Here is a 15,243-nt window from a genome sequence, read left to right as displayed (position 1 = left end):
CGGAACGCTCCGCTCCCCCGCACCGCCCCCAGCCCCGCTGACGACAAACAGCCCGTTAAGGTGGACAAATAATTTTTATTCGTGCATGCAAATACATGTCAATACTGCAAACTTCTTCCATCGAGTCTCTCAAACACCGAACCGGGATGCTCTATCCGTGCCCAGCCAAAGCTACAACCTCTGCACGTCAGTGCTACAGCGACACGCAGGTCCTGCCGGACCCCCCTACTCTAACACGAAGGGAAACATTACCATTGGGAATCAAAACCGAAATAAACGGAATAGAATTTACTCCCCCATATATCCCCATTTCATTTTACAGATTTTTTTTTTCTTTAAATTATAGTTTTAAATAGAAGCTGAGAATGCGCCATAAAAATGAGCATTAAATCCATCGTAGCGATGGTGCCTGCTTTATACATGATGGGTGTACACCATCTTTTATTTCATTTACATTTCAATCGAACAATAGATTTGCAAAGAAAATGTCTAATACAGACGTAAAAATATTCACACTAGAGCTTCACAATCGGTTGTACAATTGACAAACAGGCCTCTTTTCCCAAACTTTCCAGCTAAGCAAATTTATAAAATGTAATCAATGCAACAAGAAAAAAAAATTTTCTTTAAAACTTCCAGGGAAAAGAATACGCAGTAAACAGTATCAATGCGACAGCAGATGCTGCAAGCTAACCACAATACTTCGGAGTGGCTGTACAGTGGGTATGTGCAGTACAAATCAAAGCCACGTGTGTTGTATCACAACTACTGTATAATGTACTTGTTTGCCCAGCTAAGAAAACGCATGCATTCCCATGCCTTGGGTAACGGAGATCTACTCTGGAGAAATCCATGGGCTATGTGCAAATGACCTTGGCTTTTGGCAGTAAGAAACGCAGCCAGGCTCTGCTTTATTTCAGCTTTTACAGCAAAATCTTGAGTGATTAAAAGCTTCCACAAGCATCCTTAAATAACGGGGTGTAGAATTCTGTATGGGCATTGGGCACTTTGATTATTCAGATTTGTTTCATCTCATCACTGACAGTTTTGGGGTTTTCTTTCCCCTTGTCCCGTTCCCTTGCCAGCAAAGAGATGCAGGGGGATGACTACTGCCAAAGTCAGCTGTTCATTTATACTGGGAAATTGGGTCATTTAAAAAAGCACATTTATTGTGTTCTGCTTGCAGAAGAGGTCCCTCAGTGAGAGGGAACTTCCTAACAAAGGGATTAAACTACAACATAAAAATGGACTTTTACATCCTATAGATCATCTGATCATTTCTCATTTTGTTACACTCTCAAATTCATCACCTTCCTTTAATACCAGTCTAATAATTAATGAAGTCTGTTCACAAATATGATCAAGGAGCTGCTGGCATACAGTGTTTATGTACAGCAACAGGTACAACTTGACAACTTGTGCTTTAAAAAAGCAAACAAAACCAATGTTTGGAACTATTCTGAGTTTAGATTGAGTTATTTTAAGCGTTCTTTCCTCAGCTGTTTCTGACCACTGTGCATTATTTTGTACCTCATCCAGCCTAGTACACTATTATACAAGAACAGCATTCAGCTCTTGAGTACAGGAGAAATTAAAATTTCAATTGAGTTACCAAAGCACTAAAACCTTCCAAATTAGACTTCTACAAAGAGCTTAATTAAGAGCTTATTTAACATAATCAGCTGTGTACAACTGTTTTCTTTTTCCTAAATCAAATGCCAAACTTCAGTGTCCCTGTACTAGACTACCAAGAACCAACGCCAGTTTGCTTTGCAAAGAGTCTAACCTTGCCTTTGAAGGGTCTAGTATACATTCTACAATGCAATATCTGCATAAACACTAAGATTCATTTCTTGTCACCTGTTTACAGGAACAAAATATCAGTAGCAGGGCAATCACTCTGCTCTAAGTATATGTTAAGAATGTACAGATAGTTACTTTCTCACACAAGCATTCTCCCAGCACAAGCATTAGTCTCTATTAAGACCTATGTGGGAAATGAGGCAAACCAAGGAATGAATCCAGGTAGTGAGGCAACACAATTAACTTAGATACTAATAATTCCTGTCTCTCTTGCATGTGAAATCCCTGCTGTACCCCTAATGGGGAAAAAAAAAATTAACCAAACCAAAACAACCCAAAATGCTTGTCCAAGCAAAGCAAAAGAGCCAATCTCTTTCCTCAATCTGCTCTGGGCCTTCTTTTCTGACAGCACAGTAAGTTAGGCCAAAACCTAAATGGGCATCACTGCTATTGACACACAAAGGTAAGTCACTCACTCTCAGTGTCAGAAAATAAGCCCTTCCATAGCCCAAAGGCACCTGATTTACAACTAACAAATGAATACATACTTGTTTGTAAAGGGTCAAGGGCTGAAACTTCAAACAAAGAAGGAAGCCAGAGTCAGGTGTTCCCACCTGCAGCTTCTTCTCCCTGTCAGGGCACTGGAGGGCATTAGTTTCATGGCAAAAACCACACAGTCAGTGTTAAAACCGTAAGACAAAGCTGGCATGCTGTTAAACCCTCAAATAATTCTTTTGCCTGTCACTATAGGTTAAAAATTCAACTAGAAAACTCTAGCCTCAGTTGAGAACCAACTTTCCATATGAAGTGTATGGTCATCCTAGAGAACTGCTCTATCGTGGGACCTCCTGCTGCAGTCAAGAGTCTAGAGATACATTTGTTCTTAAATATGCCAAGACCTTGGCAGGAATAATGTCAGGCTTATGTCATTTCACTGGACAAACAGGCAAATGTGTGTAAGCAGCTTATCCCAACCCCCTCCAGCAGAGCACAACCAAGTTTTTAAAATTGCCATTTTAAAATTAAAAAGTTAAGGTAAATACACAATCAATTTATGTAGTATATATTCACCCTCAGATCATGCTGAAGATGTTCTGTGGAGTTCTGGTGCACAGAGGGCTCTTTCCCTGAGGGCAAATAAGGACTTCTCAAACCTTTATATTTTCTCTATTTTTGTAACAAAATAGCAATTTAAAATTTAAAAATCTTTTAAAAAAATTACATCACCTTCAACATGGAAGATCTCACTGTTTAAATATCCATGAAAGAGACATACTTGTTTGCATATCTGTTTTGGAATTACATTGTACAGCAAATAATAGTATCTCAGAAGCATTTCAAAAGTAATATAAATTCATATTTACAGAATGGTCTTGGTATAAAATATACAACAATCATATTTATGTCTAACATTCTAAGTTAAAGTTAACATCAATAGGAAATAAGTTAAGGTGACAAAGGTGGTCTGGTTCTTGTATCCATTCACTTCATGTAGCGAGTGAAACAAAGCGTCAGTCTAACCCTAGAGTGAGGTGGCACTGGCTGGAGAAGGTACAGCAACAGCCAAAGGAAACTAAGAAAAGACTACTTGACTGTTTTTCTACATACATTCCTTGACATTGGAGTATTAAATAGATGTGTAAGATCTTCCATACTGACACCAGAATATCAAAACTAACCCTTGGATTTGCAGGTATATTTACAACATAATTATTTCATGGACAGGTTCATTAGGAGAGATATCAAACACCAATATTTACTTAGTCTAATCAGTAACCCTCAGGGAAATGCCAACCCCCACCCCCCAGAAGCGTGCACAAAACAGTTATCAAAATCTTACCCGACCACATAGCTGTGATTTTGTAAAATAACAACTCAGACGACCAGTAACATGATCCTCTTTAAGCATTTTGCTAGCAGGAAAAGCCCTTACATGCAGTACACCTGGTGAAAGATCAGCTTGGCTTAAAATATTCCAGTACAATTTTCAGAGTAAACAACTTCACAGAAGTTAATAAAAACATAAAAAAATGTAAAACTTGTCACAAAGAAAAGTAAGAGGACAAACAAGAAGATAGTAATCATCAGGAGGGAGAGTCCTGCTTTCTTAAAAAAAAAAAAAAGTGTGGATTTTTAAGCTTCTCAAAAAAAAATATGCCCAGGGCTCTATAGTTCATGTGTATTTATGAAAACCAAATTTCAGTTGACATGTCTAACATGATTCTCAGTCACCTCTTAACAGGGCATAAATTCATTCAGTTTTCAGTACTCTGAAGGTCAGATAATGCTAGCTCATTGTATTTTCAAGGTCTTTGAAAATAAGTTGCCACTGAATAAGCAAAAATTAAACCTGAATACAAAATTATGATTAACAACATTTAACAAAGGTAATTACAACCACCTTAAATTCCCAATACTTAGTTTAAATTAAAAACAAAACAGTACAAAAAACAGCAATACCATCTTGTTAGTCAGTGCAAACACTAGATACAGGGTTTTCAAAGGAAAGCCAAGAGCACCTGATACTTTTTGCCAAGTCATCTGGACCCTATAATCTCCAAGTTGAGAACTATTAAAGGAAAAAAGAAAAAAAAGAAGAAAAACCCCAAAATTGCTGTTACGTTAGTGCATAACCTCTCAAAATCGTTGAAAATTGTTTCACGTATAGCTTGGGGAAATCAACACCTAGTACATTAGCTGGAGGACTTAGGCACTTGATTTACTTCTGATAACTTTAGTTGGACAAGTCGCCTGTGAATGTGTATCTACAGTACTAAAGCAGAAACTGGGGAGAATGGAAACCAAAAGCTGCAGCAAAGCACTGCCCCACAGACCTGCAAGTAACACAGCAGTGCAAAGCTAATGGTGTGTTAACCCTGTAAAAGCCTCAAGTCCAAATCTCCACTTCTCAGTCTTCCAACAGGAAACAACACTCCATGCAAAGTTCCACAACTAAAGAAAAAGCAGCTGCAACAAGACACAAGTTCTTCTCTCGTGAAACAAAATAGAGACAAATAAGTTAGTCTTCCTTTCACTAGATGTATCATCGTAGGATCCTGCTAGTTTAAATAACTGAGTTGTTAGTTTTCTAGAGAAGCCATTTTCAACAAGAATGGCTCAGATACCGCACCGGATTGCTACAAACTCATAAAAAGCTGCTTTAAGCTTAAGTAAAACAATGTCCAAATTCCATTCATTTGTGGAAAGTGAACGCCTTACCCTACTAAAGTAAGTTTTTTTTTCTTCAGAATGCTAATGCGAGAGGGGCTTGAAGTATCAAAGAGTCCACAGGAAATGCATGACCCCAATATTATTTTTTTTAAAAAAAATATACATTATATAATATATATTATATATATAAAAAGCTAGTGTAAATGCTTCCATGGTGTGGTCACAAGCTGGAAAGATGAATGCCTTTCAGCTGTTAACCATCCTGCCATTTGCAACAGGCTTTAAAAAGTCATTTTTATCCTCAGACATAATGTGAGCAGTTTTCAAAATGAGGCTGCCAACACTGACTGATGTGCTGATGGGCAGGCAGCTTGCATTGCTAACAGATGTTGTGATCGGCTGACTGAAGCAAGAAGTTACGGGCAGGATTGTTTTCTGCTCCTCCCTGAGGAGAAAAATAAGTTACACAAATATTAAACAAGGACATGCACAAGTATCCGGAACTGAATTGTGTGCATTAAATAAATACTGACATAAACTCATTTTCAGCAACAGGCTAAACACCTTCCTCTGGAATGGTATGCTCGAGATGTTAATGTAGTCTGCCTCATTTTCAAAGGCTGCTTTACTCATTAAAGACTACAGAACATATAAACCTAAGATAGTGTATTTTAAAATCTACCTCTCCACGGAGATTTGTGCAAACAGTCCGCCATTTAACCTTTTGAAATTTTTCTTCATTTCTGTTAACTACAAAAATATTCTGCATTTTTTGCTTACTGACTGTGAAAGGTATTTTGAACAGCTGTGACACGTTTCAGTGTGTACAATTACAACGATGCATACGAACAATGGTACCAGCCTGGGACTTTCAGCTTTGTGACCTAATTCTATTTCTTAACAGGTTCTTCTCACTCCACCATGTATCAACAATGCAGATGTCTAATCCAAGTCTGAGCAGGTACATAGTTCATCCTTACACAATCATGCTTCCACTATTCTGATGCTGCTGTTTGTCTAACACTGGCAGACACTGCTGTTTTGTCTAACACTCACAGAATCACAAGGTCTTCACCTAAACTTTGTCTCTTCTGTTCCATAGATTCTTTCTGGTGCTGCTTTAGCAGATGCCCATTCTCTACAGTTGTTCCATTGAGCAGCTGATCCTCTTGGGAGCTAATCCCTAGCTGTATGTCCAGAATCTCCTACAAGAGAAAAGGAGAAATTCCCATCAACTCTGTCCCTACTGGCTTTACATTTTCCTATTAAGTTCCACTATATTAAGCTAATGAAAATGGGACTATGGTCATAAAACTCCTGATTTTTATGTCATATAATTTGAACATCTACAACATTTTACTACAGGAAAAGCCAATTATTCAATGGCTGTGAACGACAAGAGCAGTATAAACTGTGAGCTGTTTTTAACTTCACTGGTATTAACTGCCAGGTATCTGAGTGAGAAGTACAAGATTCCAAGTGGTAAATAAGGTAAATGCTGGATGTCATTACTATGACTAAATCTAAAAGGCTTTGCTATCAACATAATCTATAAAGACTAATGAAAGAACCCCGTGACCTCTTTGGACACACAGATTTTTGTACTCACTTCTATCTGTTCACCTTGCCCATCAGGTTCGTCTGTATCAAGGGCTGACAGCTCCAATTCAATGTCACGGTCTGGCTTCGTATCTGCACAATCTTCAGGATAATCAGTCTGAAAAAGAATTAATACATTCTCTAAACATCAAGTTGGCTTTTCCCCTGCTTCACACAACACTGGAGTGATAAAGGGAAAACAGAAGATGCATTTCTAGGACACAGTATTTCTACAATACAAAAGAGCTAGTTAGACACAAACTGAACTTCAGGCATAGACAACACAGGATACAAGGCTAAATCTAATCACAGTAAAGTACTGAAACAGAGATAAAATGAATACTGAGGCAGAAATTTGAACAGAGTCCACTGGCAAAATGCTTAGATTTATAACATGCACAAATAGACAAAAACTAATGACTGCATGAAAATGATTGTCACATTCTTCCCACTTTACAAATGCATGTTTGGAGCAGCAGCATAGCAGGTGCACCTGCCTAGCCTCAGGGAAATAAGAGTGCAACAACAGTGACTTAACTTGCACAGAATGTACTTTTTGGGAGTGTCAAAACTAAGTTTCAACTCTTAGCTAAAATTCATGCACTTCTGTATACATATAGAAACCCTCAAAGATTTGTTTCATCCCAATTACCCCTTTCTTTACCTCACCATTCCTCAAATCAATTTCCTTGCTTAAAAGATTTAACGTAAGACGACTGCCTTCATCTAGAGAATTCCACTTCTGCTGCATGGCAAGTGCATTTGCCTCTCTCTGAAGGAGTAAGGAGTTGCTTTTGGCCTATGGAAAGAAACAGATCAGTTACCAACCACTGCACCTAAACCATGTGTGGTCAGAGGGCAAAATAACCATTCACAAAAGCACTCGCAGCTCCCTTGCTAGATGGAGAACCATGTGTTCTCTTAATGCACTGCATTTTTTTTTTTTCTGTACTTCTGACATCAGATAGAGCACTTTCTCCCCAAAATGGCCTTCCTGATGCCAGTGGAATAGTTCCTATTAGCAGTCTTACTGCAGCATACCAAGTGCTGCAGGACTGGTGTCTACTTTAACCCTTATTAATCATTTTGCCATTTGTACTATTTTCCATAGGCTACACCAAGAAAATTTATTTAAAAGCACATTACTAAACAATTTCTTTTAAACTAAAAAACCCTTCTAGTATAACACCTGGTCTTACCTGCTGTAATTCAATACTCAGTAGATCTCCAGTGCTGGAATGCTTTCTGTGACCAGACAAATCAGTAACTATGAACCTGTCCCTTTAAATGAAAGAAGGCAAAACTAGGAATTAAAAACAAGTTCTATAAATCAAAGGCCCTATAACTTCATTAGTCCATCAATGTTAGATTTTTGGACAGAAACTGGATGTGATTAAGACAATGTGTTCTTCATCTTCACTGTGGCTCACAATACTTCAAGGCATTGCATGAGGCAAATATCCTTATTTTACACATGGGTAAGATGTGGCAAGAAAATCTGAAACTACTCAAGAGTTTGACATGACAACTTGACAGTACCTGACTCCAATTCTTTGATAGGTCTCTCAAGGGATACACTGCTAGTAATTGTGCACTATTAACTGCATTAAGTATTAAAGACTACACCAGGTTTAACCTAGTTTTTTCCAAGGCTTTATGCTGGATAGGTAAAAAGTCTTTTACTTTAAAATTAAGAATGTCTATTAATAGACATTCCAGATTCCCCACACACACATTGAGACTTTGAAGAACTGCCTAGCTACAGAAAAGGCTGTGAACAGAGGGAAGGAGTCCGTACCGTTCTGCATAACGTGCTGACGAAGCAGAATCTGAGCCATAGGCACTCCATCTTGAGTCAACAGCATTGACATAAGGGACATAATCTGTAAAAGAATTAAGATATCATTCACTATCTTCTCTGTTCTTCACTGGGATATACATGTTCTTTAGCATTTCACAGCTGCAGTAAGCACGAAGAGGATGAAATGCTCACAATGAGTATGAATGATCAATTATTGTCACACAGAGCCTGTACTTGTACCTGATACACTGATGGGCTTAGTAGCACTTCCTTGGGAAGCAGTGGCCTGGATTGGATCTGTCGTGTGATAACCTGTGCGGGATGATCTGGAGATTGCACCCCACTTGGAGATGATGGGTCCATCACTGAATGGGATTATAGGATCTTCCTCCTTTGCCCTCCTCTGTGTTTCAAATAAATGCACTCTCCTTTTAACATCCCCGCTGTCCAAATCCTGCATGGTCAGGAGACAGGAGATATATGCACTCATTTGAGGTTGTGCACATTCTTCAGCTGCGCAGTAACGTTCTCATTATTGTTGCCTATTTACAAAACTGGGAAAGGATATTTCAAACAACTTCAAATGAGCAGAACTACTTTAAAATACTAATAATGGAAGCTATCAACTTTTTTTTTTTTTTTTAAAAAGGCTGGTTTAACCAAACAGAAGACACTCCAGCATGTAAGGATGATCACACTAATGAGAGAACATGCAGAAAACCCCTACCATTAACACGGCATTGGAATTGGCAATCACATCCTTGGGCTCTGAGTCGATAGCATTTATACAAGAGCCAATAGTGCCACAAGACCACGGTGAATAGTGAGAGAGATGGTCTTCCTCAAATTTAGTTCCACTCAAATCACTGACACTCTCTGAGAACTACAGAAAAGGGAATAAATAAGCAATGAATAATAAAAACAGGGAATTCAGTTTAAAAATGAGAAGAAACATTTACTGCTATTTAAATAAATTATCTCAAAAGTCAATCAAGGAGTTCCAGCCATATTCAAGACTTGACTTGGAGACAACAGAAACTGTTTTGTCAAATTTTAAACCAGTGCCTCTGGCAGCTGTCAGAGGGCAAACTTTGCCATACAAGTAACTGCCTGGCCTGCCAAGATGAGAGATTGGAATCTGTGTTAGTGTCAGGTTTCTTTAGGCAAAAACCTACAGTAATTTAACTGAGAGGAAGCCATGCATTTTCCTTTAATGTATTAGCCAGTGGTAAATAGAAGTACGACTTACAACCCTCCAAACTGGGTGAAAATGACTAAATCCTGATCCACCTTGAATGCATCCATAAGGCACTTCAGGTACACCTAAAAGATCTTTTCTGAATAATCATTCTTAACACCTCAAATATCACCAACAAAACTGTCAAACCACAGCTAAGAGTGCATGGCACAGTGGTTTTCAAACTAGTTTCTTGGATGCATCTAATTTAGAGAGAGAGAGAAAAATATTGCAAGTTTTTTTTCTTCAAAAGCACATTATTGCTATTTCTTGAGTTCCCATTCTCCTTTACAGGACTTTTCACAGAAGTACACAATGTCCTACCAATGCCTTTTGCTACTTTTAAGAGATATGCATTCCTGGGACTTGATGAGCACTAGTAGCTCAATTCAGGCTACTCATCAAGTCAAAGCCATTTGGAGTATCAAAGGGAATGTCCTTTTTAATGGAAAACACAACTGTTGTTCCCTACACAAAAACCTGGAGGGTCACCAAGTGAGTTCAATGAAATTAAATTTCCTTTAGAGAGGCTGAATTGAATCACTCCACATCTTGACCTTTTTCCTGCAGTCATATTTAACATCACCTTAATACCAAATTAAATGCATCATTATTAGATATTACTTTCCTTTTGCTAGTAGATTAATTTAATTTTATGAACAATAAATGGCAGGTAGAAAATCTTTACTAGAAATATTAAATGGCATCTTACAGAAACAGGAAGGGAAAATAAAGAAGTTCTTAGGCTTCGCACCTCTGTGCTGAAATCTACACTGAAGAGAGGAGAAGGTGGTGTTGGAGATGGTGTTGCCATAGGAAGGGTTGACGATACCAGAGGAGTTTTCTGTGTGTGGTACTGTGCCCATTGCTCTGGCTTCCGCCGCAGCTGCTCATCATAACCAGTCTTCAAATGACCACAAGGCTCCTGGAAAGAATAAATACGTGACTGGATATCCCATCACACTCTAACCAGAAGGAAAATACTTGCATGGGATACTCCTGGACCCCCAAATTTCCTTGGGTCTGTAACCCTCCACTGGTATCTCTTGAAGAATTTCACAAGAATTTGTAGGCCCATGTATTGTAACTCAAATCTTAAAAATGCAATTAATTCAAGCAACATGCCTGGGCATTAAAGAGGCAGAGGGGCTCTGGTCCTAATGCAGATTAGAGTGGTCTGTTTTACAAGCCCATTTTAAAGTTAAAAACAAAACAAGAACTTCGTCCAAGTCACATGTCTTGATCACTGTAATAAACATGTCTACGCTAATTATTTACCAACTTTCCAGCAATGACCTTCAGAACCAACTCTGCATAGAGCCTTCCCTTCCTGATTCTCACTTACCCTTGGTAAAGGCACAGTCCTCTGCTCGTTTGGAGGTTGACAAGCCACAGAGTAATACCCATCCAGAGAGTTGTACCTCTCCCGTAATGATGTCTGATAGACAGATGAGTGCATCACATCCATGGGAGGTAAAGAATTGCTCCTAATAATATCATCTCGTGGGTACATCTGTGGGCGCCAGATGCGCCTGCTGTCATAAACTGGAGCATACATTCCAGAGGGGACAGGGGGAACTGGTCCATACGGCTGCGGAGGAGGAGGCTGGTAAGGAGAATTCAGTCGATCTCGAGGGGGAAATGTACTGTAATGATCGGCATATGGCACGGAAGCAGGTGGGAGGGAGGATTCTGGAACGTTATTGGACCTCACAAAGCGAGGAACACAGGGAGCCACACCAGCTGGTACTGTTGGAGGTGGTGGATAATACCCTTAAAAAGTGGAAAAAGATATATTTAATGCAACCAGAAATGACCCAAAATTTTACACCTTCTAAAACTGTAAATAGCATTGATAAGTACCTTTAGAGAATGAGGAGTTACACTTTACAAACCTCTTACTGAGCCTACTGTGTTTCTGTTAAATATAACTTCATGTATGACAACCGCATTTGCAGATGCAGTGCTGGCCCTTCACCATCTGGACCCAATTTGGAAAATATTGCTCCTATGTACTATGGTGCAACTATATAACTGAAAAGACAGGATCTTAAGTAATTCTTTATATAGGAAGTTAAAATAGTTCTCTCTGAAATAAAAAGCTATATGGCTAAAATATAAGAAGTGTATAAATAACATTTCACACTTGACTTATTCTTTCTTTTGAGAGTATTGCCTGAACAGCTCTACCTTTTGAGAGCTTGTGAATGACTCAGTACTGTAAACCATAGCTGCTCACTTGACTATAAACACACACAGTGCAGCCTCAAAAGATAACTGGAACCTTTTGAAAACTTCTGAGAAAGCACAAAGATGTGTAAGCCTCCCAGCAGAAGCATGCTATGCCTCTGAATCCTGCTCATGGATACCCTCACAGATGGGCCACAGCAAGAGCAAGCCTAAACAAAAGCAATTAAATGCTAACAAAGGAAAAAGTAGATGAAAGACCTTGAGTTCAAGTTCTTCTTGAGGCTGAGGTATAAGCTGCATAACATACAGCACACAAAGACAAGAACCACCAACACTGGGAGCAAACTGCAAGTCACTCACATACCCAGCAATGAACAAAATTAGTATTTCATTAAGTGAAGATACAGCTGATATTTAATAAAAATAAAATAGACATTGACAAAACAGAGATGAAAGTTATTTCTCAGCATTTGGGCTTTTCCAGAGAAAAGTTCAGAGCTATTTTTGACTCAGTGTTCACTCACCTGTCTGTGGGTACTGTGGAACTTCATATGACAGCTGAGTCCTGGGATCTTGGAAATATTGAACATTATCAGAATGTGGAGGGTAGACAGGGACTCTGGGAACAAACGGGCTGGATTTTGGAGGCACAGAATTAACTTCTGTTCCAATATTAGGAGGACCAGCTGAGGTAGCTGCTGCCTGGCTTACAGGAGTCTTCGGTGGAGAACCAATTTTACTGAAAAGGATTACCAAGAAATCATTAAGCAGATCTTCACTTATTTCAGTTAGTCAACTCTTCATGTACACTCCTACCTAACATGGAAATTCAGGCTTTGTCATTTCCCCTGGAATTTTGTTTTTTATACCCCAAACTGATGCTACATCTTAGACTTTCTTCTGGGAGAACTCAACACAGGACATAAATGTTTTGATACCCTAAGTGTATTCTGGTAAAGACAAAGGCTTTGAAAAGCTGTTTAGAGACTCAGTGCTTCCTGCAGAATTATCTGAGAAGTTTTAAGTGAAAATCCCAAAACTAGAAGGTTTCTAGGAAGTACACGCTATGTGCATCCTTCTTGGTTTTAGGAAATGTCAAATTTTGAGTTCAATTTATTGTGTGCAAAAACATATTTCTATGTAATAACCCAACAGTATGCAATATGTATACTGTTGTATATGTATGTCATTTATGTACGCCACAACATTTTACTTTTATGTAATAACCCAACACTAACTAAGATACCAAGCCGAGAACAAACTCCATGACAATCTAAAAGCAAAATGTTCTGTTTAATTGTCTTGGTGTAAAACAAAAGTCACCTACTTCTCAGGAAGTGATTCTGTGGGGGACCCAGAAGCATTCTGGCCATTGGCTCCAGTCTTTCCTCCCTTCTTGGTGTTCTCCAGAGCTCTCAGGGAGGTGTCTGCACAGCGAGGGATCAGCTGGGGAACCCCAGTTTCCAGGTTAGCTATTCCATTAGTGCTTGGCACCATCTTGCCCGTTGCCTCAGGGCTTCCTATGACAGAGATCACGTTTCCTGTGGTGGTTGAGACGGTGCTGTTGACGCCAACTTTGTTTAGCAGGGGGAATGTTCTCACTGTTGCACTGATTTTTTTGTTCCTCAAGCGATATCTACAAACACACATGTACAAACACACAAAAGACAAGATGATATAAAAAGTGATTATGAAGATTAACAGATTTGCAAAACTAGCAAAAATAAGGGATTGAGAGGAACACGACACCAAAAAATTACAAACTTATTTTCAACAATTGGAACACAAAATCATTTCTCCTCTTAGAAGATCCATTCTGCAGTTCTTCAAAAATGCATTTGGGGGAAAACAGCTTCAAGAATGCAGAGCTGCATGCTGTTCAATAACTCAGTTCACTCCTTAATGAATTAAAATGTAATTGACATTCTCTCTTGCAGGTGATACAACTAATCCCTGCGAGACACTGAGCTTGGACTCAGTTTCAGGAAAGGAAATTTTACCTCATATGGGGTAAAATAAAAAATAAGACTGGAATTAGTCTGTAGACATTGCCTTGCTGTACGTTTAATTTCATATAAAGAATTGCCACTTCAAGAGAGTCACAAATCCTTCCAAATGAATGAATGTATGGAAGAGAATGTTTTCAAAAATCTCTGCAGATCACTTGGATTTAAATTAAAAAGAGGGGGAAAAAAAGAAAAAGCAAAAAGTCTCCCACACTCACTTTTCAAGCTCTTCCTGAGAATGAGCAAATGTACAGTTTGTTCCTCTTGGACATCCCCCTTGCTGTCGAAGGTCTCGGCACATACTTGTTTTGTATTTGCTATTTGGTTGTGGCTGAAAAATAACAACAAACAAAAACCACAAGACATTCCTCTTACAATCTATCAGACATTCACATAAAAACAGGCTTAAAACACAGAAAATACGTCCATGGTTTTTACATTTTGCATTTTTAATCAGAAAAACAAAGACATTCCTTGTTGAGGGGCTAAGTTGCCCTTGTATGGATTTCATTACAGCCAGCTCTGCTGCATTCTATATTCACAAATGTTAGGTTCTCAAAATCTGAATGCAGTAAATAACAATGTCATCAATTATCCCACAGGAAAGGCCATAAATACTTCAAATCAACAGTAATTTTTGAAGTTGCATCTCCCAGTAAATGTACATTAAGACATAATGCAATGATCAGATCTGGTTACCTGTGGAGTTTCATGGCCTTTTCTACTGTAATTCTGGATGAAATCCACCAGCCCATGGACCACAGTTTTTACAGCGACCATTGCATTTTCCAGCTGCTCCCATGTTGGAGATGCTGCATCTAAAATTGTGAAAAGTAGGATTATCACTCTGTCAGTAATTCCAGTAGTATCATAAATAAGAGGCAAATCCTGTATTACTTTACAACACCAAATACTAGGACAGAACTCGGAGAGCCCTGAAGAAGAGCTTATTATGTTAATTAATGGGAATTTTGAAACCAGGAATGGAGGTTATCATCATAGTAATTTATTTTGCTAGATATGAAGAATATAAAGACAAGTTTAAAAAGCTTGATTTGCATACCTGGATTTGGATCTATGTTTGCCAGGAGCTCTAAATGAGGCCTCAGCCTGTTTAAGTTTGCAGGATCCCCTGTGCGCTGCAAGACAATTGTCAACTCTTGTACACTCTTAGCAAAAGACTCCGGAGATTGGAGCTGAAAATAAAGGGAGCATTAGTGTGCTGCATCTTACAACTGTGAATTACTAATCTTAAAATGATATTAATGACATTGGTTCCTAAATGCAATATATGGTGTCTTCAGATGGCATATAAAGAGAATCAGTGGAGAGAAATTTTACTTCTCAACTCAGAATCTGCCCTATGAAGCTTCATCATAAGACACCAGAAAGTTAAAGTACTTCATATTATGAATATGCTACATCAGGGAAAAAAA

The 15,243-nt window shown here is 38.6% G+C and overlaps 1 protein-coding gene and 1 non-coding gene across 4 annotated transcripts in view; both read right to left on the bottom strand.

Annotated features, from left to right (window-relative positions):
* The window catches only part of RC3H2 (ring finger and CCCH-type domains 2), a 30,947-nt gene that overhangs the window by 4,446 nt on the left and 11,258 nt on the right, over positions 1-15,243 (bottom strand). For 2 of the 3 annotated variants that reach the window (XM_085076731.1, XM_085076732.1), the window contains exons 7-21: positions 14,871-15,003; positions 14,507-14,625; positions 14,026-14,138; positions 13,129-13,437; positions 12,326-12,540; positions 10,957-11,384; positions 10,366-10,536; positions 9,102-9,257; positions 8,615-8,828; positions 8,372-8,456; positions 7,773-7,854; positions 7,238-7,372; positions 6,584-6,691; positions 6,031-6,179; positions 56-5,419 (exon numbers count right to left, since the gene is read on the bottom strand). In XM_085076731.1, coding sequence (XP_084932857.1) covers positions 5,221-5,419; positions 6,031-6,179; positions 6,584-6,691; positions 7,238-7,372; positions 7,773-7,854; positions 8,372-8,456; positions 8,615-8,828; positions 9,102-9,257; positions 10,366-10,536; positions 10,957-11,384; positions 12,326-12,540; positions 13,129-13,437; positions 14,026-14,138; positions 14,507-14,625; positions 14,871-15,003 — 2,616 coding nt within the window. In that variant the 3' untranslated portion in view covers positions 56-5,220. Of the gene's footprint in view, positions 1-55; positions 5,420-6,030; positions 6,180-6,583; positions 6,692-7,237; positions 7,373-7,772; positions 7,855-8,371; positions 8,457-8,614; positions 8,829-9,101; positions 9,258-10,365; positions 10,537-10,956; positions 11,385-12,325; positions 12,541-13,128; positions 13,438-14,025; positions 14,139-14,506; positions 14,626-14,870; positions 15,004-15,243 lie in introns of those variants that run through there. The other variant, XM_085076735.1, reaches the window with a different exon arrangement.
* Positions 15,092-15,207, bottom strand: LOC146429774 (small nucleolar RNA SNORD90). Its single transcript, XR_014855513.1, has one exon. It is a non-coding gene; the product is annotated as a small nucleolar RNA SNORD90 (small nucleolar RNA).

Source organism: Lichenostomus cassidix, chromosome 17 (assembly GCF_008360975.1).
Source record: "Lichenostomus cassidix isolate B80296 chromosome 17, HeHo_3.0, whole genome shotgun sequence".
NCBI classification, from domain to species: domain Eukaryota; kingdom Metazoa; phylum Chordata; class Aves; order Passeriformes; family Meliphagidae; genus Lichenostomus; species Lichenostomus cassidix.
The sequence above is the reverse complement of the archived record's forward strand: the minus strand, read 5'-3'. Positions and strand labels throughout refer to the sequence as shown.